Source organism: Ranitomeya variabilis, chromosome 6 (genome assembly GCF_051348905.1).
Source record: "Ranitomeya variabilis isolate aRanVar5 chromosome 6, aRanVar5.hap1, whole genome shotgun sequence".
Taxonomy (NCBI): domain Eukaryota; kingdom Metazoa; phylum Chordata; class Amphibia; order Anura; family Dendrobatidae; genus Ranitomeya; species Ranitomeya variabilis.
In genome coordinates this window covers 406726421-406751060 of record NC_135237.1, presented here as the reverse complement: position 1 = coordinate 406751060, position 24640 = coordinate 406726421, and the positions used below count along the sequence as shown (strand labels likewise).

At 43.2% G+C, this 24640-nt stretch overlaps 1 protein-coding gene across 1 annotated transcript in view; it reads left to right on the top strand.

The window, feature by feature from the left end:
• The window catches only part of VAPA (VAMP associated protein A), a 63860-nt gene extending 46524 nt beyond the window's left edge, over window positions 1-17336 (top strand). Inside the window, exons 4-6 of the mRNA XM_077270192.1 lie at window positions 1174-1254; window positions 1361-1507; window positions 13151-17336. Coding sequence (XP_077126307.1) covers window positions 1174-1254; window positions 1361-1507; window positions 13151-13267 — 345 coding nt within the window. The 3' untranslated portion in view covers window positions 13268-17336. The remainder of the gene's footprint in view (window positions 1-1173; window positions 1255-1360; window positions 1508-13150) is intronic.
• Window positions 17337-24640: the final 7304 nt, after the last annotated feature.

Sequence of the window (24640 nt, the reverse complement as noted above, 5' to 3'; positions counted from 1 at the left end):
CTAGTGTGAAAGAAGCCTTAGCCGCAATAAAATATCACACAATATTTAATAATAATAATAAATAATAATCTTTTTGTTTAGCGCTAACATATTCCGCAGCGCTTTACAGTTTTGCACACATTATCATCACTGTCCCCAATGGGGCTCACGATCTAAATTCCCTATCAGTATGTCTTAGGAATGTGGGAGGAAACCGGAGTACCGGGAGGAAACCCATGCAAACACGGGGAGAACATTCAAACTCTTTGCAGATGTTGTCCTTGATCAGATTTGAACAGGACTCTAGCGATGCAGTGCTATCCACTGAGCCACCGTGCTGCCCATAATAAATGTGAATTCCAATTTGGGCCTTTCCAGAGGAATAGAGGTCCTCTTCCCTCTCATTCATAGTCCACAAAAGAAGTTAATGGATTCCAAGCAATTTGTGTGCAACTTATGTGCAACTTGGAAATTTTATTTGCAACAAACAGCCAGTTGCAGGCTAGTTTCACACCTTTTTGTTCGACTTTTCAGTGAATTGCTGTTGAGTGGTAGACCCAGTGTAATAGTTACTCATTCACGTGAGGCACTGTCACTGTCAACATGAAAAACACATATGAGCAAGTACAAGACACTGTCAGGCATGTGTGTGACCATGTAATTGAGGGGCCGTACAGAAAGCTATCAAGGGCTGTGTGTGGCACATCCTCGCTCTAAAGAATAGAGCCTGCAAGCAGTGTGTGCTCCTTACCTAGGTAACCGACTGGTAATTAGACAGCGAGCAGTACACTATAAAACTAAAAATCCCCTTCATTCTCGAGACTTGAGAAGATTTTTAATAGGTAAATTGCAAAGTTGCTTAATTTTACCCATTTAAGAACTTGACAATAAACCTTATGCTGTGACTTTGCTTGGGACTGCTTTTCCGCTTTCCATTTTGTTAGACTGGCATGGTATCAGTGGTTAGATCGCTATTGATTAGCTGACTGTACATGCGACCAGTACATGGCGCATGTTAGATAATTTTTATCTTTGAAATTCTTGTGACGTTTTTTCTGATAAAGGTAAGACACAACATATGTATTGTCAGAACTGTGAAGCTGTGTATCGCCATTCGATAACCAGATGTGGTTGATGTGACTGGGGTTGCCAGTAGTGGTTTGTAAAACTGTATTATCTGTTTGTTCATTGCAGTGGAAAGAAGCGAAACCTGATGATCTAATGGATTCTAAATTAAAATGTGTGTTTGATATGCCACATGAACACGAGAAGGCGGTAAGATAGCATTTTAATATTAGCGAGCATTGACCTCTATGCTTATATTCGCCTTCTGCCTGTTTTGTATAGTGTTATATAATTTTTTTGTTTTTATTTGATCTAGACACATGAATCAGCAAAATTGTTTACTTGTCTGCCTAGTAAGGGTAGTGCTTCAATGGATGACACTGAAACACGGAAGCTCATGGAGGAGTGTAAGAGACTTCAGTCTGAGATGATAAAGCTGTCAGATGATAATCAGATGCTGAAAGTGAGATACTATTTTTACTTTTCTAACTTGTTAATATGTTTGAAAGTTATCTTTCTTCCAAAATATCATTGAAGCATGTCTGTGACTTCAGATAACTATACAGAAGTAGCTGCCAAGACTGTCACAAATTCAGTCCTCTCTGAGCTGGTGGGTGTAGACTTTAAAGGGGGTTTACAGACTTTAAAGAGGGTTGTCCACTACTGACAACGCCTTCTCTTTCTTTTGCCCATGTAAAATAAAGGCTGTCTGAACAGCCTCTGGGGCTGGGTCCATTCCATCGAAGTTAGCTCCTGGTCTCCTGGGACTCGCATGAGATTGTCATGCAATCCCTCAGCAAATCAGCGGCCGCTTCACTCTCGCTTTCCTGTCATGTGTTTTGCATTTTTCTGCTTGTTCTTTCCTTTAGGGAAGACCAGATGTATCAGGTTTTAGCTTCAACCGGATACTGAACTAATATAAAAGCAATGTATTTCTGGAGTACGAGCAATTAGCAGTCTTTGAGATGGCTCTTTTTAGGGTTTCCCTGCGCAACCACTTAAGCTTGCAGGAAACCACTGCATGACCGTCGCTTGTGAATGCAGCCTTACGCTACCAGTTACAAGTTAGCCCTAGATCAGTGTTTCCCAAACTCCAGTCCTCACGGCCCCAAACACCAATTTTTCAAAATTTCCTTAGTATTGCAGAGGTGAGAGAACGTGTCGATTTCTGATATCTTGATAGTATTGCATAGGTGATGGAATAATTAAGGAAATCATGATTTGTTGTGGGCTGTGAGGACTGGGATTTGAGAAACTCTGCCCTAGACTATATGGTGCTGATGCTTTATTAAGGTCCGGTGTCCCTCGGGTGTCGGGATCCGCCCTTCAGGGTCAGGGAACATACAGATAAGAGTGGTACCTCTCCCCCCGCATCAGTTGGTTTCCTGTCCCTGACAGGGAACCTTCAGTTTTTTTGTGGTACCTGAATGAAGACATTGTCTGAAGATCCGGTTAATCCAGGGCTGACCTTTCCGGGTTCTGGCAGCGTGGAGGCCCCTGCCTCGGCTGGTGCGGTGCCTGAAGCCGCCACCGCTGGGACCGAGGTGTCTGCAGGGTGAGCAGGGGAAGTGTGGCCGTCGCTCTGGAGAGGACGCAGTGGCTTCCGGGTTCCCTGCAGGTGAACACACTGATAATGTGTGCCCTGATGGTGCAGCAAAAAGGCTGCCGCTCCAGAAGTGAAGAAGGACTTTTGGGTTCGGGGAGGGGCATGCGCGGTAGAGAGCACCCTAGAGGTGGAGCAAGATGGCTGCCGCCCCAGAAGCTGGCCTTCCTGGTTCCCGGCGGGCGCATGCACAGAGGAAAACTCTCCCCGAGTGACGTAGCCACGGAGGGGGAGGGGCCGGAAGCGATATGGGCACTGCGGCAGATTTTAAAAGTCTGCGACTAAAGAAAAGTGTTGCAGGTAGTCCCCTGTGAATAACCATGAAGGACCGTGACCACAAACTCCAGCAGCACCAGCACCTCCACCAGCAGCGTCGGCAGACAGATTTGCAGAAAAAGCGTTCCTCTGCTGACAAGCGGAGTGGTCGGTCCACCTCCTTTGATTATCTTTGCATAATAGTGCTCCTGGTTCCATTATTATTATTGCAGCCACTCCACACAACGCAGTAGGAATTCTGGCGTGATGAATCGGTCACCATCTCCGAAACGCCTTTTGCAGGATCCTACCCCTCCTCCAGAACCGGTACCTGCAGCTGCATCCGATTGGTGAGTGATCTTCGTGAATGTTCACCATTGTAACTGGGGTCCCTTCTCTTCCTTTTTATTAGGGAAGTAAGAGATTGGGAAAAATGAAGCACAGGTGTTGCCCCATGTGTGAAAAAGCCTTGCCCGTATCCTGGGATAAGAAGCTTTGCAGCGCTTGTATAGGACTAGTGCTCTGCGAGGAAACTCCAGACTTTGCCTCCGATCTGAGATCCATGATCACAACGGAGGTCGAGAGTTCGTTTAGGTCCCTCAGGAAGGGGGGATAAGGTCAAGAGGAAGGAAACTGTAATATGCTCCCAGTCCGATTCCTCTAGCTCCTGGTGCAGGGGCTCAGATATGCCAGACTCCTCCTCCTCATCCTCGGATGACGAAAGGGGGGGGGAAACACTGCTTTGCCCTAGATGAGGTAGATACACTGGTAAAGGCAGTAAGATCTACGATGGGCGTGCTGGACTCTCGTCCCGATGAAATGCTTCAGGACATAATGTTTGGGGGATTAGGCCAAAAGAGGCGTAAAGTTTCTCCTTTAGGCCTCTTTCAAACTTGCGTCGTGGCTGCTCCGTCGCAATATGTCTTTTTGGGCAAAAAACGGATCCTGCAAAGGTGCTTGCAGGATGCGTTTTTTTTGCCCATTGACTTGTATTGCCGACGGATCGCGACGTTCAAGTGAACGTTTTTTCGTACGTCTGATCCGCCATTTCCGACCGCTCATGCTCGGCAGGAACTCCGCCCCCTCCTCCCCGGACTTTACACTGGGCAGCGGATGTGTTGAAAAACTGCATCCGCTGTCCACGTCGTGACACAATTTCACAACGTGCGTCGGTACGTCGGCTCGACGCATAGCGACGGACCCGTACCGACGCAAGTGTGAAAGAGGCCTTAAACGAAAACATTCAGACCTTAATTAAGAAAGACTGGGAAAAGCCGAACAGGAAAATTTCGTTGGTACCTTCCCTTAAAAGAAAGTACCACTTTGAGGAAGAGGCTTCAACATCATGGGATAAAGCCCCTAAACTTGATGTCGCGGTGGCCAAAGCCTCTAAAAACTTTACCCTACCCTTCAAAGGATATGGAAACATTAAAAGACCCCTTGGATAAACAAGCTGACACCTTCCTTTAAAGGGGCTTGGGAATCGGCAGTGGGAAATTTTAGACCAGCCATAGCAGCTACGTGTACCTCCAGATCCCTAATGATATGGGTGGAACAGTTGGAGAAACAGCCGCGGGATGGGGTACTGAAAAAGTTCTGAAATCCATTCCCATGATAAGAGGTGAAGCGGCTTTCCTGGCGGATAGACTTTCCCTCCCTCCTCAACACTATGGTAGTGACTTCCATGAGGCCTTCTCTCCAAGATCAAGAGACCCTAGAATGCAATGTAATGGGCCTGGTAGACAAATCAGTTCTTCAGGAAGTGCCACCTCAGGAAAGGGGGAAGGGATTCTACTCCCCGTTATTCCTAGTGTCCAAGCCAGACGGGTCATTCCAGGCAGTCATAAACTTGCGGAAACTAAATGGCTATGTGAGAAATAAAAAATTAAAGACGGAGTCAATAAAATTGACCATAAAAATACTGTTTCCGAACTGTTTTATGACGGTCTTGGATGTTAGCGACGCTTACTACCACGACCCCATTCACAGTCACCGAAATTCCTCAGACTATTATGTCTCCATAAAAGGGGAGATAAGACAATTTCAATACAAAGCCCTCCCCTTCGGAATATTGATAGTTCCCTGCTCATTTACCAAATTAGTAGTGGAAATGATCGCTCATCTGAGGGAATAGGACATTTTGATAGTCCCCTATCTGGAAGATTTTCTGATACCTAGCAACTCGGCCCAACACTGCAGAGAGCAGCGGGACAGAGTAATGAATACCCTTGTGAATCTGGGCTGGCTTCTAAACCTCAAAAAGTCAAGGCTAGAGCCAAACAGTTCAGGAATTCCTGGGGTTAATATTGGACTGCCGAGAACAGGAGTGCCGCCTCCCACTCAGAAAAAAAGGAAAAATCATAGATCTAGTGTCAAAGACCTTGGTAAACCCCTCCATGACATTGAGAAAGGCAATGTTGCTACTGGGTTCCCTTTCCGCCTGTTTACCAGCAGTTCAGTGGGCACAACTCCACACAAGGGATCTCCAGTGGTACATACTAAAAAAAACTAGGCTACATTAAAGGGTCACTTAGCGGGCAACATGTCTCTAAATTTAACTTCTATTCATTTCCTAGTTTGGTGCAGGGACACCAACAACCTGTCCAAAGGAATCCCCCTGGGTAACAGATATCTCGAGTAGTTACCACCGACGCAAGCCCTACGGGGTGGGGAGCTCACCTGGGCAACAGGGTCACTTAGCGGGTATGGAGACGATGGGACCTAGAGGCATATTGAAACCAGAAATTACTTTAGGCAGTGGGTCATGATCTATCAGATTTCCTACACATTCTACATGTTCAGGTATTCTCGGACAATCGGGTGGTGGTAGCCTACCTAAATCATCAAGAGGGAACCAGATCCCGAGCCCTGATAGACACTACTTCCAAGATCTTCACGTTAGCGGAGAACAATCTTCTATTCCTTTCTGCATTACATATTCGGGGAGTAGAAGATCAGAAGGCAGACTTTGAGCCGCACTCAATTGAGACAGAGCGAATGGGTCTTAAAGCAATCCGTTTTCGAGCAGATTGTGGGAATGTGGGGGACCCAATCATAGACCTGTTTGCCAATATCAACAACAGAAAGGTGGAAGCATTTTGTTCTCTAGACCCCGAGGGGGAACCCTCAGGCCATAGAAGCTTTCATGATCCCTTGGACACAGTCTAGCATATACCTTTCTCCCAACTATGCTCATCCCTGCAGTCCTACGGAAGGTCAGGGAGGACAGATCAAGGCTAATATTAATAGCTCCCTTCTAGCCCAAAAAAATTTGGTTCTCCTGGCTGAGGATGTTATCAACACTGATCCTTGGGTTCTTCCGGAACTCCCGGACCTTCTGTCTCAGGGACCAGTGTTCCACCCTTAGCTAGCGAACCTTCATTTAACAGCATGGAATTTGGAGGGGTGCTGTTGAAGAAAAGAGGTTTTTCAGCAAAATTAGTATCTACACTAAAACCTTCACTACAAAAGCCTATGGCAAGACCTGGAAAAAATTCCTGTCTACTTCAGGTGTAAGGGTTCAGGATGGGGTTCCAATTACCAAGATCTTTGAGTTCTTAAGGGAGTTGAACGTGGCCTGGCAGTAAGCACCTTAAAGGTACAAGTAGCAGCCCTAGGAGCATCATATAATCAGGATGTAGCGGGCAACCCGTGGGTAGCACGTTTTATCAGAGCCGCCGCAAGGTCTAGACCGATAGTCAGCAGAAAGCTACCATCTTGGGATCTAAATCTGGTTCTAACACGTCCACCATTTGAGCCTATAGAGTCAATCACTCTTAAAATATCATTAGAGACTGCTCTCCTCATGGCTCTAACGTCAGCCGGAGAGTAAGTGATATTCAAGCCTTATCTGCAGAACCTCCCTTCACAAAGATTCTTGGTAATGGGGTTACTCTAAAACCTGACCCGGCCTACTTAGCAAAGGATGCATCTTGGTTCCATAGGTCTCAGGAGGTAGTCCTTCCTTCCTTTTGCTCAAACCCTAAGAATAGGGAAGAAGAAAAATTTCACACCTTAGACGTGAGGAGATGTCTGGTTCAGTACCTAGAGTCCACCCAGAGGTATAGGAAGGAAGGATCTCTTTGTATGTTTTCAGGGACCTAGAAAGGGACTCAAGGCCTCCAAGAGTACCACAGCAAGATGGATAAGAGATGCGATAGCCTTGGCTTACTCATCCAGTGGGAATGTGGTCCCAGAAAGGCTGAAAGCTCATTCCAGAAGAGCAATGGCAACCTCCTGGGCAGAAAGGTCGGAGGTATTGATAGAGCAAATCTGTAAGGCGACCACCTGGTCATCACCTTCTACCTTTTTTTAGGCACTATTGGCTGGACCTAGCCTCTTCGTCTGACTTAACCTTTGGAAGAAGGGTTCTTCAGGCTGTGGTCCCTCCCTAAGTTACAAATCTCTGTAATTCTCTCTGTGGTGCTGTCATGGGGGATAGAGAAAGGCGGAGTTACTTACCGGTAACTGGATTTCTTAGAGCCCATGACAGCACCCGCTTATTCCCTCCCATCACGTGTGTGGTGAGCACGTTTTATTGTTCGTAGTGTTTATGTATAGGCATGGTGCTTTTTCTGATAAGCAATATGATAAAGTACATATTTTTTTGTTGTCATTAACCTGGAGGCCCTCCGATGCTCTGTAAACCAACTGATGGGGGAGAGATACCGCCCTTTTATCTGAAGGGCGGATCCCCTCTTTCCATTGTGCTGACATGGGCTCTGAGAAATCCCGTTACAGGTAAGTAAAGGTACAGTTACACTAAACGACTTACCAATGATCACGACCAGCGATACGACCTGGCCGTGATCGTTGGTAAGTCGTTGTGTGGTCGCTGGGGAGCTGTCACACAGACAGCTCTCTCCAGCGACCAACGATCAGGGGAACGACTTCGGCATAGTTGAAACTGTCTTCAACGATGCTGAAGTCCCCCTGCAGCACCCGGGTAACCAGGGTAAATATCGGGTTACTAAGTGCAGGGCCGCGCTTAGTAACCCGATATTTACCCTGGTTACCATTGTAAAAGTTAAAAAAAAAAAAAAACAACCAAAAAAAAAACAGTGCACGCGCTGCTGCCGAGAGCTTCCCTGCACTGAATGTCTCAGCGCCGGCAGTAAGAGGTGACGTCACCGCTGTGCTCTGCCTTACTTCCGGCGCTGACAGTCAGTGCAGGGAAGCTCTCGGCAGCAGCGCGTGCATATTAACAGCGCTCCTGCCGAAAGCAGTTTTAACCCTGTGGACGCCGGGGGACGTGACAGACATCAGAATGTGAGTATGTACTGTTTTTTTTTTAACTTTTACAATGGTAACCAGGGTAAATATCGGGTTACTAAGCGCGATCGGGTTACTAAGCGCGGCCCTGCGCTTAGTAACCCGATATTTACCCTGGTTACAAGTGAACACATCGCTGGATCGGCGTCACACGCTGATCCAGCGATGACAGCGGGTGATCAGCGACCAAAAAAAGGTCCTGATCATTCCCATCGACCAACGATCTCCCAGCAGGGGCCTGATCGTTGGTCGCTGTCACACATAACGAGATCGTTAGCGGGATCGTTGCTACGTCACCAAAAGCGTGATCTTGCAACGATATCATTATGTGTGACTCAGCCTTAACTCCATCTTTTTGATTTGTAGAAATGTTTGGCATCATTTAAAGTCGAATTGTTGAAATTTCTGGCACAATTGTACTATTACAGTGTTAGGATCTCACAGCTGGGTCTACTCAGAAACAATGTCTGTCACTGCTTGGAGAATCCCTTATTTGTTAGAAGTTGTGAAGGATGACACCAGAGAGATCACACTGTATCCCACCGCTGGGACCACATGTCAAGGATCTACACCTTGCCACCCCGCCTGACAATAATATTAGCGGGATCACGTGGTAAGGTCTCCCCACTTGTACCAATGTGACGTTTTGCAGCCCCTGGGGGTATGTAAGGTTAGGTTAAATTATATATGTTGATCGTTTTAAGGGCACACTAGACAAAACACTATATACACAGTGGTTATACATATATAATGGTCTCGGAAAAATATACATGATGTTCAAGAGAGATGTGTGCTTTAATTTTTAATTTTTGCCTTTTATCAAGAGGGCGTTGCACACAGTAATTGAGGCAGAACATCCTACAGACGTGCCACCAGAGAATTCAGTAAGCCTTACCCTCTTCGAGGAAAGAAACTAAAAAAGCTCATATTTCTGGTGTACTTGCAAAATAACAAAATATGGCATACTGATTGAAGCTGCAGAAATAAAATAAGCGGATAATCTGGCTACATTTCATGTGGTGACAAGTCCTCCTTAAAGTTATTTTTCATGTTGGGATGACGAAAACTTTACTTGTATGATAAAATATTACTTATGCAAGGTATATTATTTTTCAGCTCTAATTATTAGTTTTTTTAGTTTCAGCAAATGGTAAAATAGTTAACATCCAGAGGATAAAAATCTGTACAGATATGTCCAAATTTCCCAGTTGCTTGGCTCGGATCACGGTTTCTTCCTCTTGATGTGAATAATTTTTGAATGCTCATTGAGCGCAAGCAGAAGTGATCTTGTGTTGTCTCTATGCTAATATAGTCTACTAGATGGTGGCCCGATTCTAACGCATCGGGTATTCTAGAATATGTATGCGTAGTGTATAGCACAGCCCACATAGTATATTGCGCAGCCCACATAGTATATTGCGCAGCCCACGTCGCGAGCGGGAAAGGCCTGTTGTCGATCCGGGGGCCGACGGACGGTGGGTATATAACGATTTTTTATTTTTTTTAAATTATTTTTAACATTAATAGTTTTACTATTCATGCTGCATAGGCAGCATGAATAGTAAAAAGTTGGTCACACAGGGTTAATAGCAGCGGTAACGGAGTGCATTACACCGCGGCATAACGCGGTCCGTTACCGCTGCCATTAACCCTGTGTGAGCGCTGACTGGAGGGGAGTACGGAGCAGGCACTGACTGCGGGGAGGAAGGAGCTCCCATTTTTCCGCCAGACTGTGCCCGTCGCTGATTGGTCGTGGCTGTTTTGCCACGACCAAACAGCGACTTGGATTCCATGAAAGACAGAGGACGCGACCAATGAATATCCGTGACAGACAGACAGAAAGACGGAAGTACCCCTTAGACAATTATATAGTAGATGGCTTTAGTCTCAGTTGTTGTTTTGTTTTTTTTTTTGGGGGGGGGGGGGGGGCGTTTTAACCCCTTAATGACAGCCAATACGTCTTTTACCTGACCTGAGATATAAGAGAATAGCCTCCCCATACAGGTGACAATCCAGCAGCTGTCGGCTATCCACTATAGCTGACAAATTGGTGCATCAGCCACGATCAGTGTTTGCACCGTACAAATCTGTTTAACCCCTTAGATGCTGCTGTCAATAGTGACTACATCATTATAAAGGGTTAACAGAGTGTGGGGGCTTCCTCTTTATCCCGATTGGTGCCCTCAGATCATGATTGTGTGGTCCTGATGTTTGTCATGGCAATTCATGACCAAATAGTGGCCTTAGAGTCTGTTGGCTGTTGCAACCTGTTCAGAAGTTAGCGGCATTTAGGTGGTAAAAATACACATTTTCATTTCTGTTATGCCACTTTGCATTAATTCCTGAAAAGCACCTGAAGGGTTAATATACTACCTTACAGCAGTTTTCAATATGTCAGGGGGTGCTGTTTTGAAAATGGTATAACTTTGGGGGTTTCCCAATATATGGGACCCCTAAAGTCACTTCAGACATGGATAGGTCCCTAAATAAAATAAATTATGTACATTTCCTTGAAAAAATGAAAAATTACTGCTACATTTTTAAACCTCCTAAAATGCTAACAAAATAAAAAAAACACATTAAAAACGGTGCTGATGTAAACCAAACATGTGGGAAATTATATTCATTAATGTTTTGCTATGGTTTGACTATCTGGATTAAAGGGATTCAAAGTTAGAAAATTGCTAATTTTTTAACATTTTTCTCAAATTTCTGATAGTTTTTATAAATAAACACAAAACATATCGACCTAAATTTACCATTATCATAAAGTATAATGTGGAGTGAAAAAACAATCTCAAAATCACTGGGATATGTTGAATTGTTCCAGAGTTATTACCACATAAAGTGACATTGGTCAGATTTCAAAAATTTGGCTCCGTCACTAAGGGGTTAAAATCACATTTTTTTTATTTTATCTTCGATATGTGCCATGCAATCTACCGATCTATCGAATCTGTATGCGCGCTCACGTGTATGTGTGTATGTATGTATATATGTATATATAGTTATAGTGTGTGTGTGTGTGTGTGTATATTTAAAGATTTTTCTGTATTTTCATGACTATGAAAATTGTACATTCACACTGATGGCATCAAAACTATGAATTAACACATGTGGAATTATATACTTAACAAAAAAGTGTGAAACAACTGAAATTGTGTCTTATATTCTAGGTTCTTCAAAGTAGCCACCTTTTGCTTTGACTGCGTGTCCAACAGTTATAAGATATATGAAACTGAAATAGCTGTTGCAAAAAAAACCAAACAATTTTTATAAAACATTAAGCTTAAGATTAATAGGGGTGCCCAAACTTTTTCATATAACTGTATACACACTAAAGAGAAATCAGGAGAATGTTGATAAAAACAAATCTATGTACCGTATATACTCGAGAATAAGCCGATCCGAGTATAAGCCGACCCCCCCTAATTTTGCAACAAAAAACTGGGAAAACTTATTGACTCGAGTATAAGCCTAGGGTGGAAAATGCAGCAGCTACCGGTAAATGTCAAAAATAAAAATAGATACCAATAAAAGTAAAATTAATTGAGACATCAGTAGGTTGTGTTTTTGAATATCCATATTGAATCAGGAGCCCCATATAATGCTCCATACAGTTCATTTTGGCCCCATAAGATGCTCCATATACAAATATGCCCCATATAATGCTCCATGCAGTTCTTTATGGCCCCATAGATGCCCCATATAATGCTGCATGCAGTTCTTTATGGCCCCATATAATGCTCCATGCAGTTCTTTATGGCCCCAAAGATGCCCCATATAATGCTCCATGCAGTTCTTTATGGCCCCATAGATGCCCCATATAATGCTGCATGCAGTTCTTTATGGCCCCATAGATGCCCCATATAATGCTCCATGCAGTTCTTTATGGCCCCATAGATGCCCCATATAATGCTCCATGCAGTTCTTTATGGCCCCATAGATGCCCCATATAATGTTCCATTCAGTTCTTTATGGCCCCATAGATGCCCCATATAATGTTCCATTCAGTTCTTTATGGCCCCATAGATGCCCCATATAATGCTCCATGCAGTTCTTTATGGCCCCATAGATGCCCCATATAATGCTCCATGCAGTTCTTTATGGCCCCATAGATGCCTCATATAAGGCTCCATGCAGTCCTGGCCCCATAGACTCTCCATATAGCATTGTGTCACATGTAATGCTGCTGCACTAAAAAAAAATTACATACTCACCTCTCGTCGCTGCCCTCTGCTCCTCAGCGTCTCGTCTCCGCACTGACTGTTTAGGCAGAGGGCGGCGCGCACACTAATACGTCATCGCGCCCTCTGACCTGAACAGCCACTGCAGAGGATACGGAAGACTGGGGGCGGTGGAACGCGGAAAGGTGAATATGACATACTCACCTGCTCCCGGCGCTCCTGATGTGGTCCCTGCATGTCCCATGTCTCCGGGAGCGGCACCTCCTTCCTGTAGTGAGCGGTCACGTGGCACCGCTCATTACAGTAATGAATATGCAGCTCCACCCCTATGGGAGTGGAGTCCATATTCATTACTTTAATGAGTGGTACCAGTGACCACTGAACAGGGGAGCAGGTGAGTATTTGACAGGTGTCGCACCCCCTCACCCACCGACACCCCCCCCCCCCCCCCCCCCGCCTTCCATGGCTCGAGTATAAGCCGAGAGGGGCACTTTCAGCCCATTTTTTGGGGGCTGAAAATCTCGGCTTATGCTCGAGTATATATGGTAATAAACGTAAAAATATGTAGTGGCAGTACCTAGTAGTAATTGTATTCAGCTTGGTTATAGTACTTGGCTTGCATAACTGGTACACCACACACTTATGTAGTGGATACCACTGGCGTCTATTGGTTTCCATTGACTTATGTAGTCACTTGGTTCATGTGTGGTATCTCTGCACTGGTTTTGCATCGAAAATCTTAAGTGTTTTCCACTAGGAATTGATTTTGTTTTTTTTGTTTTTTTCTCAGGAGGAGAGGAGGAAGGGCAGAGGAATGCTGAAAGAACAAGGCAACCCCATCCCATCACTTCTTGTCGTTATTGCAGCAATTTTCATTGGTTTCTTTTTAGGAAAATTCATCTTGTAAATTAAGGCATGAAGTGCTATTTTTTTTTTTCTTCCCCCCCCCCCCCCTTTTTTTTTTTTTCTCCCTTCCCAGCCAGAAAGTTGTTGAGCTGCCATATATAATTCTATGTACAGCAGCCCATGGGCATCATCTGTCTCACAGTTAACATGAAAAAAAAAAATAATAAAGAAAACACAAACTGTTTGGCGATGGGACGAAAGTGCGTGTTCATATGTCAGCCTCAAGACTCTTGTCACACATTCAGTCCTCTGTGGGAGAGAAGTTTAATCAAGACGATGTTTGTGGTTTTAATAAGTTGAAACATCCTGTTTTGTATGTTATTTTAATTGTTTTAAATTTTATCTGTTCACTTTTTTGCAACATGGTTTCCTTAGATTGCTATTCTAATTCAGGTATAAGATCGAGGTAACATGGGATGGTGTCTTCAATGTAAATGCTAAATCCTAAATCCTTTCTTTTGCCTTGTTTATGTGACGGCAGTTTAAATTCTGAGTGAGGCAGATTTTTCTTTTGTCTCCATTTGCCATATCAACAATGGAACAAAATAATAAAAAAAAATCAGAAAGTTCCTTTTCCTGCTGGATAGCATTTCCTTGTGTGTGATACAAAACATTCTCAAAGTTCAGTGTATTTTGCTGGTTTTTGGCACATGTAAGAACTGGTGTCCTCTATAGGTGATTGAAAGCTTGTGAAGAGCTGAAGTACAGGAACTTATTCTCCGTGGGTTACTCCCACAAGATAACCGGGGGATTTTGGCAATATATGTAAGCCACATGGATCATGGCACATCTTTCATTGTCACTTTTGTTTTTTCATAGTACGGCATATGAAAATGCCATATATGCTTTATTGGTGGGGGTCCAAGCATAAACTGAACATTAGGGACCCATGTTCCCAATTTGTGGAGATGAACTGACCAATTAGGCACTTTCTGAGTGTTACTTGGCATGCTCAGCTCTTTCCATATCTGCCGTACAGTATAACCAGGATTGCCCATACAAGCATCTCTCCACTGCAAATGGGAAACTATCTATCTATCTATCTATCTATCTATCTATCTATCTATCTATCTATCTATCTATCTATCTATCTATCTATCTATCTAGTTTTGTGGCAGTCCCAATGGTTATACCCATGTTATGGAACCTATTGACCCATTCTAAATATTGGAAAAACACCTTTGATATTGAAAATATGCATGACTTTGAAAAAGCTCACTGAAGTCTGATTTCACGGAGATGGCTCACGTATAAGCTTTGTCCAGCCGTAGTGTAGGAGGTACACATACTGTCTGAGAGGCAAGACACCATATACATATAGCGCACATCGGTTTCTTTATTGAAAGGGATCTCCCCTTGTGATGGCTGCCTTATTGGAGAGCGAACGCTTCAGTTGGCCACATGCCTGTAATGCTGCCCACTCACAGTAGCCATTGCCCATTGTGTAGCCATTGACCACTGTCTGTCAAAGTGAGTAAAGTTCGGTTACGTACCCAGCCACACTGTCTGAGCTCGCTGTTAGTCTTTCTTAGGATCCCACTACTAGTCTAATCCGTCTTCTATATACTGAAAATTGTATGTACCGGTATTTTATATTTTTACTATATTCTGAGAATGGCTGCATTATTTCTCATACGGTAAAATGATTTCTTCTCACTGATTTTTGTATTTTTATCAGCGCACATGTTCAATGAAGACAGGACATCACCACTTCTGAACACTACAACACGTTCTTACCTCTGTCTAATCCAGTGTTCTTCATTTATAACTACACAGGCTGCTTATTATTGAGAAATATCTTGGCCTAATTCTGACTTTTCTTATTGTGTGGGTTATGTGCCTTCGATTCCCTTTTCGTCTGGCTGTTTCCCCTTCGCCTTGTGTATCCTATTAAGAAATGTGTAGTAAAGTAGTCTGCGGGGAATTGCAGTGAATCCTAAACAGTAGTGAACATGAACGCTTAAACCTGGTCCTTTTTACCCTTCCATGTACATTTACCTGTAAACTATCTCTTTCAGATTATTTGCAAATGGACCGTGCTAGGCTGCGTAATGGATATTCTCTACAGCAGTTATTGTCTAAGCTACATTTGTTCAGCAGAGTTGAAATCGATTTGCAATTATTTAATCAGTTTGAAGAATTTTACATTTTGACATCCCATACATTGGGGGCTCTTTATCTACTGTATAGTTTTGACTGTTATAAATGCCATTGGCTAAGGCTATCCTCAGTAACATAAGTCTTTTTATTGGGCCTCTGGTTGATGGACTGGAAAATCAGGGGCGAGTGGCCCTTTAAAGCTCTCATTGTGGCCCTTTGTACCCAAGGTGTGTTTTGATGATCCCTTGTACATGCTCGGTCTCCCAGACTTGCACTTTTCTTTATGTAACTGGGCAGTGTATAGACAGAGAATGTAGAATATAGGATTTGAAGACCTCAGAGGGTAACATAAAGACTTAATTAGTTGAAGTAGATGAGCCCAGCCTGCTGCTTCTTGGAGACTAACCATTTATTTGTAATCCCAGCTCCATTGAATCATCGGTCCCCTTGTACCGTGTAGCTGTCTATTCCCAAGGAACCTTCACCTGAAGCTCCAACAATGTTTTAGGTTGACCACTAGTCCATTAGGCACTTAGTAAGCCCTTAGTTATATTGTGCTATTCTTTTTGAGAATTTTTTTTCTCTTCATTTCACCTAATGTTAGTGCAATATCTATAGTCATCTGTATTTTATGGCAGGCGAGCATGTAGTCTTCCAAGTAAGAGGAATTCTTTGATTTTTTTTTTTTAGGAAGAATTTTTCATTTTTTGTAAATTGTTTTTTTTTTATTTTTTTTTATTTTACTTTAAATAACCCTTGTTTGTGAAATTATCTTCCATCCTTACATTAATTTAGTGCCTGAAATTGTGTATTTTCGGTGGAGCCAAATTTGCATCTTAATAGAGGGGAAAATAAATTATTTTTCTGACCCTTAACAAAGGGTGTGACGGATTTTAATGTCTCACTATTGGAAAGCTGGCCGTGCTTAGGTATTTCTTTCTACATTTTTATGGGATTTGTTGACCTTTTCATGTTTTAGGATGACAGCCAACTTGTGTTTTGTTTGCTTGTTTGTTTTTATTCATTCCAGCTAATTCTGATTCTCTTAACTTCCCTATGATTGGGGACCTGTTGGATGCCTATTTTGGCATATCTCTCCCCCACCATTTGGTCAAGCTGATGGGGCGTGATTGAATTGAGGAGCATAATTGTGGGTCCCAAGACAATGCAACAGAGTGCTTTGTTGTATATTTGGCCAGCACGTAATGAAGACACCACGACATAATAGAAGTCTATGTACTGTAAGAAGTATACCTCCTTAAACACTGTGTGATAAGGAATCCATCCATCTTTACTTTTGGAAGAAAGTCTTGTACGCCACTGCAGACCACTTAAAATCATGCGCTTTGGAGTTGTAGGTGCTCTAGCGACCATTCAGGTGGATTGCGCCTTAGATGTTTTGGGCAGAGTTAATCACTCCAGTTCATTGATCAGTGACTATGAAAATGCGTTCACGTAGCAAGAAAGAATGATATTTGTTGCATTGAACCACCTAAAAGGAAGCATTGCTGCTTGAACCTGGACTGGTTTTATCCATGTGACTTCTTAGTGTAAATAACCTACTTGCAGCCCTGATATACTCCAGACTAGAATTTCTGGTCTTACTATCATACCCTAAAGGAGAATTCATTTCACAGAGTAATGGAAGACTTTATCTTATATAAATATGTATTGTTCTGATTTACGTATTTCCATTTCTTTCAGGAATACTGTCATATGCACAATTTGGTTTTATGATTTGTTCTCATCCCTAGGGTTCCATGTGGGGTTTTGCTTAAATTTAGTGCAAAATTGCATCAGTCTTTCATGGGGTGCTGTAAAATTTTGGACTGTTCCTTGATTCATAGTGATCCTCTTTAATGTTGTATATAAAATGTAATGCTCAGAATATTTTGCTATCAGCAGTGTCTTTGGAAGAAGTCAACCGTACTAAATTATGAAATATGAATTAAACTGTCTTTGTTCCTTCAGCGTCTTCCTTTTGCTTGCTTGTTTTATTAATGTAATATAATGGTAACACATGAACAGTGCTGTGTAAATTAATTGGGACAAAGCATTTTTTAAGCAAAATTGTAAGTTGGTTTCCAGTCAGTGATTCAAACCAGTTTTAATATATAATTAATAAATCTTGGTCAACTAGCCAGTGGGAAAAGGTAATTTTCAGAATTAGTATGAAACAGTGCATTAGAACATTTTATTTTTTTGCTTTGTACCAATTACCGTATATACTCGCGTATAAGCTGACCTGGGTATAAGCTGACCCCCCTAATTTTGCCACAAAAAAACTGGGAAAACTTAATGACTCGAGTATAAGCCTAGGGTGGAAAATGCAGCAGCTACCGGTAAATGTCAAAAGTAAAAATAGATACCAATAAAAGTAAAATTGAGACATCAGTAGGTTAAGTGTTTTTGAATATCCATATTGAATCAGGAGCCCCATATAATGCTCCATGCAGTTTATGATGGCCCCATAAGATGTTCCATATTAGAATATGCCCCATATAATCCTGCATAAAGGTTAATAAAGGCCCCATAAGATGCTCCATAGACACATTTGCCCAATATAATGCTGCACAAATGCTGATTATGGCCCTATAAGATGCTCCATACAGACACTTGCCCCATATACCGTAGTGCCCTACAAACGTTAATTATGGCCCCATACAGACACTTGCCCCATATAGTGCTGCACAAACGTTATGGCCCCCATACAGTGCTGCACAAACATGGCTCCAAATAGTGCTGCACCAACATTGTGGCCCCATATAGTGCTGCACAAACATTATGGCCCCATATAGTGCTGCACAAACATGGCCCCATATAGTGCTGCGCAAACATTATGGCCCCATATAGTGCTGCGCAAACATTATGGCCCCATATAGTGCTGCGCAAACATTATGGCCCCATATAGTGCTGCGCAAACATTATGGCCCCATATAGTGCTGCGCAAACATTTTGGCCCCATATAGTGCTGCGCAAACATTATGGCCCCATATAGTGCTGCGCAAACTTTATGGCCCCATATAGTGCTGCGCAAACTTTATGGCCCCATATAGTGCTGCGCAAACTTCATGGCCCCATATAGTGCTGCGCAAACTTTATGGACCATATAGTGCTGCGCAAACTTTATGGCCCCATATATAGTGCTGCGCAAACTTTATGGCCCCATATATAGTGCTGCGCAAACTTTATGGCCCCATATATAGTGCTGCGCTAACTTTATGGCCCCATATATAGTGCTGCGCTAACTTTATGGCCCCATATATAGTGCTGCGCAAACTTTATGGTCCCATATATAGTGCTGCGCAAACTTTATGGCCCCATATATTGTGCTGCGCAAACTTTATGGCCCCATATATAGTGCTGCGCAAACTTTATGGCCCCATATATAGTGCTGCGCAAACTTTATGGCCCCATATATAGTGCTGCGCAAACTTTATGGCCCCATATATAGTGCTGCGCAAACTTTATGGCCCCATATATAGTGCTGCGCAAACTTTATGGCCCCATATAGTGCTGCGCAAACATTATGGCCCCATAGATGCTCCATGCAGACACTTGCCCCATTTGCTGCGATAAAAAAAAAAAATCACATACTCACCTCTCCGTCGCTCAGGCCCCCGGCACTTTCAATAGTCACCTGCAGTGCACCTCGTTCCGGCGCCACTCCATGCTCAGCACTGACGTTCAGCAGAGGGCGCGCACTAACCACGTCATCGCGCCCTCTGACCTGAGCGTCACTGCTGGAGACAGAGCGGCGCCCGGAACGAGGAAAGGTGATTATCGCGCAGCTCAGCGCTCCCCTCCCATATACTCACCTGGTCCTGGCGCTGTGCAGTCCCTGCTTCCCCCGACGCCGCAGCTTCATCCTGTACTAAGCGGTCACCGTTACCGCTCAATACACAGTAATGAATATGCGGCTCCACCTCTATGGGAGGTGGAGCCGCATATTCATTGCCATAATGAGCGGTACCATGTGACCGCTCAGTACAGGAAGAAGCTGCTGCTGCCGGCGCCGGGGAAGCCAGGGACCTGCAGGGACCGCGCCTGGACTAGGTGAGTATTTTTAGGCAGCCCCCGCTCCCCCTCCCTAGCTGGCCCCTGGGTATGATTCGAGTATAAGCCGAGAGGGGGACTTTCAGCCCAAAAAAGTGGGCTGAAAATCTCGGCTTATACTCGAGTATATACGGTAATTTGCACAGCACTGTAGGTGAGGGCGAAGTCTCTTTGGCTCCTGTTAGTGTGTCATTGCACTGGCTTTTATGGTGCACAATATTAAATTCACATGTTTCCCAGATTTTGTGAAAAGGAATCTGACATTCATGTTGCCTGAAATGCTATCAGCAGGAGGCAGACATTGGATGTGTTAACACAGCTGTATGGTTTTGCTTTGAAAAGCCAGCTGGTGACTATTCGTTTTGAATGAATCATCCAAGGCAGTTATCTATGTGTATAGAGAAAGATGTGTTGGTTTAGTAGTGCTTGGTGAGGAACAGCCTTGGACTAGTCATGTGAGATACATAGTCCTAACTTGCTTTTAGAAGCATGTTTTCTCTTTAAATTCGGCAGCGTTTTAGAATAAAACATACATGGGTGCAATGATGCAGCCTGGATCTGATTCACGCTGCCCATGATTCAGGTTCCCCTTAACCCCTTTCTGCCATCGGACGTACTATCCTGTCCATATGACCTGGGACTTAATTCCCATGGACGGTATAGTACATCATACGCGATTAGCCGCGCCCACAGGGGGATTGTGGCCGGGTGTCAGCTGCTTATCACAACTGACATCCGGCACTATGTGCCAGGGCTGGTCACGGACCGCTCCTGGCACTTTAACCCCCAGAACACTGCGATCAAACAAGATCGCAGCGTTCCGGTGGCATAGGGAAGCATCACGCAGGGAGGGGGCTCCCTGCGTGCTTCCCTGAAACCCTCAGAACAACGCGATGTGATCGCAGCGTTCCGAGGGTCTCCTCCCTGCAGGCCTCCGGATCCAAGATGGCCGTGGGGTCCTTCTGGGTACTGTGGTGAGGTGGCTTGTCAGTGCCTGCTGAGAGGCATCGGCAAGCCTCCTGCACTGCCTGTCAGATCGCTGATCTGACACAGTGCTGTGCAAAGTGTCAGATCAGCGATCTGACTCTATATAGTGATGTCTCACCCTGTGACAATGTAAAAAAGTAAAAAATAAAATTAACATGTGTAAATATATACTTTTTAAAATTCCAAAATAAAGAAAAAAATATTTTTCCACAAAAATACATTTCTTTATGTAAATAAAAAAAACAATAGTACCACATATTTATCACCGTGTCCGTAAAGACCCGACGTATAAAACTGTCCCACTAGATAACCCCTTCAGTGAACACTGTAAAAAAATAAAATAAAAAATGAGGCAAAAAACAATGCTTTATCATACCGCCGAACAAAAAGTGGAATAACACGCAATCAAAAAGACGAATATAAATAAACATGGTACCCCTGAAAACGTCATGTTGTCTTGCAATTAACGAGCCCCCATACAGTGTCATGAGCAAAAAAATAAGTTATAGCCCTCAGAATAAAGCGATGCCAAAATAATTATTTTTAATATAAAATAGTTTTTATTGTATAAAAGCACCAAAACATAAAAAACAATATAAATGAGGTTTTGCCGTAATCGTACTGACCCGAAGAATAAAACTGCTTTATCAATTTTACCACACGCAGAACTGTATAAACGCCGCCCCCCCCAAAGAAATTCATGAATTGCTGTTTTTTCATCATTCTGCCTCCCAAAAATTATAATAAAAAGCGATCAAAAAATGTCATGTGCCTTAAAATGGAAACAATAAAAACGTTAACTCGTCCCACAAAAAACAAGACCTCACACGACTCTGTGGGCCAAAATATGGAAAAATTATAGCTCTCAAAATGTGGTGATGCAAAAACTATTTTTTTGCAATAAAAAGCGTCTTTTAGTTTGACAGCTGCGAAACAACCCGCTATAAATAGTAAATCAAACCACCCCTTCATCACCCTCTTAGGAAAAATAAAATAAAATGTATTTCTATTTTCTCATTAGGGTTAGGGCTAAAGTTAGGGTTAGGATTACATGTACGGTTGGGATTAGGGTTAGGGGTGTGTCGAGGTCAGGGGTGTGGTTATGGTTGGGATTAGGGTTATGGTTGGGATTAGGGTTAGGGGTGTGTTGGGGTTAGGGTTGGGATTACAGTTAGGGGCATGTTCGAGTTACAGGTGTGGCTAGCATTAAGATTAGGGTTAGGGGTGTGTTCGGGTTAGGGTTGGTGTTAGAATTGGGTGATTTCTACTGTTTAGGCACATCAGGGGCTCTCCAAACGTGACTTGGTGTCCGATCTCAATTCCAGCAAATTCTGCATTGAAAAAGTAAAACAGTGCTCCTTCCTTTCCGAGCTCTCCCGTGCTCCTAAACAGGGGTTTACCCCCACATATGGGGTATTGGCGTACTCAGGACAAATTGAACAACTTTTGGGGTCCAATTTCTCCTGTTACCCTTGGGAAAATAAATATTTGGGGGCTAAAAAAACATTTTTGTGGGGAAAAAAAAATATTTTTTTTGCTTTCACGACTGCGTTATAAACTTTAGTGAAACATTTGAAGGTTCAAAGTTCTGACAACATGTCTAGATAAGTTCCTTAGGGGTCTAATTTCCAATATGAGGTCACTTGTGGAGGGTTTCTACTGTTTAGGCACATCAGGAGCTCTGCAAACGCAATGTGATGCCCGCAGACCATTCCATCTACTGTAAGTCTGCATTCCAAACGGCGCTCCTTCCCTTCCTATCACTGGCATGCGCCAAAATGGTGGTTCCCCCCCACATATGGGGTATCGGTGTACTCAGGACAAATTGCACAACGACTTTTGGGGTCCAATTTCTCCTGTTGCCCTTGGGAAAATACAAAGCTGGGGGCTAAAATCATTTTTTCTGGAAACTTTTTTATTTTCTTGGCTCTGCATTATAAACTGTAGTGAAACACTTTGGGGTTCAAAGTTCTCACAACACATCTAGATAAGTTCCTTGGGTGGTCTAGTTTCCAATATGGTGTCACTTTTTGGGGGTTTCCACTGTTTAGGCACATCAGGGGCTCTCCAAATGCAACATGGCGTCCTATCTCAATTCCAGTCAACTTGAAAAGGTAAACGTTGCGCCTTCCCTTCCGAGCTCTGCCATGCACCCAAACAGTGGTTTACCCCCACATATGGGGTATCATCGTACTCAGGACAAATTGTACAACAACTTTTGGGGTCCAATTTCTTCTCTTACCCTTGGGAAAATAAAAAATTGGCGAAAAGATCATTTTTCTGAAAAAATATTTTTATTTTTACGGTTCTGCTTTATAAACTTCTGTGAATCACTTAATGGATCAAAGTGCTCACCACACATTTAGATAAGTTCCTTAGGGGGTCTACTTTCCAAAATGGTGTCACTTGTGAGGGGTTTCAATGTTTAGGCACATCAGGGGCTCTCCAAACGCAACATGGTGTCCCATCTCAATTCCAGTCAATTTTGCATTAAGTCAAATGGCGCTCCTTCGCTTCCGAGCTCTGCCATGCGCCCAAACAGTGGTTTACCCCCACATATGGCGTATCGGCGTACTCGGGACAAATTGTACAACAACTTTTGGGGTCCATTTTCTACTGTTACCCTTGGTAAAATAAAGTAAGTTGGAGCTGAAGTAAATTTTTTTTGTGAAAAAAAGTTAAATGTTCATTTTTATTTAAAAATTCCAAAAACTCCTGTTAAACACCTGAAGGGTTAATAAACTTCTTGAATGTGATTTTGAGCACCTTGAGGGGTGCAGTTTTTAGAATGATGTCACACTTGGGTATTTTCTATCATATAGACCCTCAAAATGACTTAAAATGAGATGTGGTCCCTAAAAAAAAAAAAAAGAAAAAAAAATGGTGGTGTAAAAATGAGAAATTGCTGGTCAACTTTTAACCCTTATAACTCCCTAACAAAAAAAATGTTGGTTCCAAAATTGTGCTGATGTAAAGTAGACATGTGGGAAATGTTACTTATTAAGTATTTTGTGTGATATATCTCTGTGACTTAATTGCATAAAAATTCAAAGTTGGAAAATTGCGAAATTTTCAAAATTTTCACCAAATTTCTGTTTTTTCATAAATAAATGCAGGTAATATCAAAGAAATTTTACCACGATCATGAAGTACATATGTCACGAGAAAACAATGTCAGAATCACCGGGATCCGTTGAAGCGGTCCAGAGTTATAACCTCATAAAGGGACAGTGGTCAGAATTGTAAAAATTGGCCTGGCCATTAACGTGCAAACCACCCTTGGGGGTAAAGGGGTTAAAGAGAACCTGTCAGCAGGATTTTGCTAACTAAACTATATAGGCACTGTCAGGTGGGCGCTGCTACACTGATTAAAATGATAGCTGGGGTGAAGAAATCAGTCTTGTGGTTCCTGTGTAATCAGTGTTAGATTCTCGTGCTCCTGGATGGAACTGTAGGCAGTCTTATCTTGGTGCTCTAGGCAAGAGAGACCAGCCCACAGGCTGCCCTGAAGCACAAACAGTTTTGCTCTGTCTTTATGATGAGGAATGTTTGTGCTTCGGGGTGGCCTGTGGGCAGGTCTCTCTGTGTCTCCAAGACTGTAGGCACCAAGATAAGACTGCCTAGAGTCCCGCCTCAAAGCATGGGTGTGTCCTTAACTGAAAACTTCTAACAGTGATTACACAGGAACCACGAGCTGAATTTCTTCTCCCTAGGTATCATTTGAATCAGTTTAACGCTGACAAACTGACAATGCCTGTAGTTTACCTAGCTAAATCCCGCTGACAGGTTAGCTTTAAAAATGTTGCCATATGTCTTCTATAGCCTTTCTGTTGTACTGCCTATTGTTGGCTGCAAAATGAATCAAGTTCTGACATGCAAACTGCCTCTTCTGAGAAAAAGAGGACTTAACTCTATAGCGCCACCTGTTGGAAGTAGCGATCCTACAAGTCACAATCAACCCTTTAACGAGTCGTGCAATATGACTTGGGATAAAAGCCAAATCAGTATCTCAATTCGCAGACACGGTGTTTTGGGCTGTTGGCCCTCGTCAGTGCGAAGCATGAGAACTGATTTGGCTAGGTGAGAGGCTCTGGACTGGGGTCTAAGGGGTATCGTTTCTCCTTATGGAGAGTGACATACCATCTGGCTTGTCAAGGTAAGGAGGCTTATTCGCCGTGCAATGCTCAGACTTTTGTGAGAGTTTGTAGATCTGATCTCTTTCAAGGGGTTT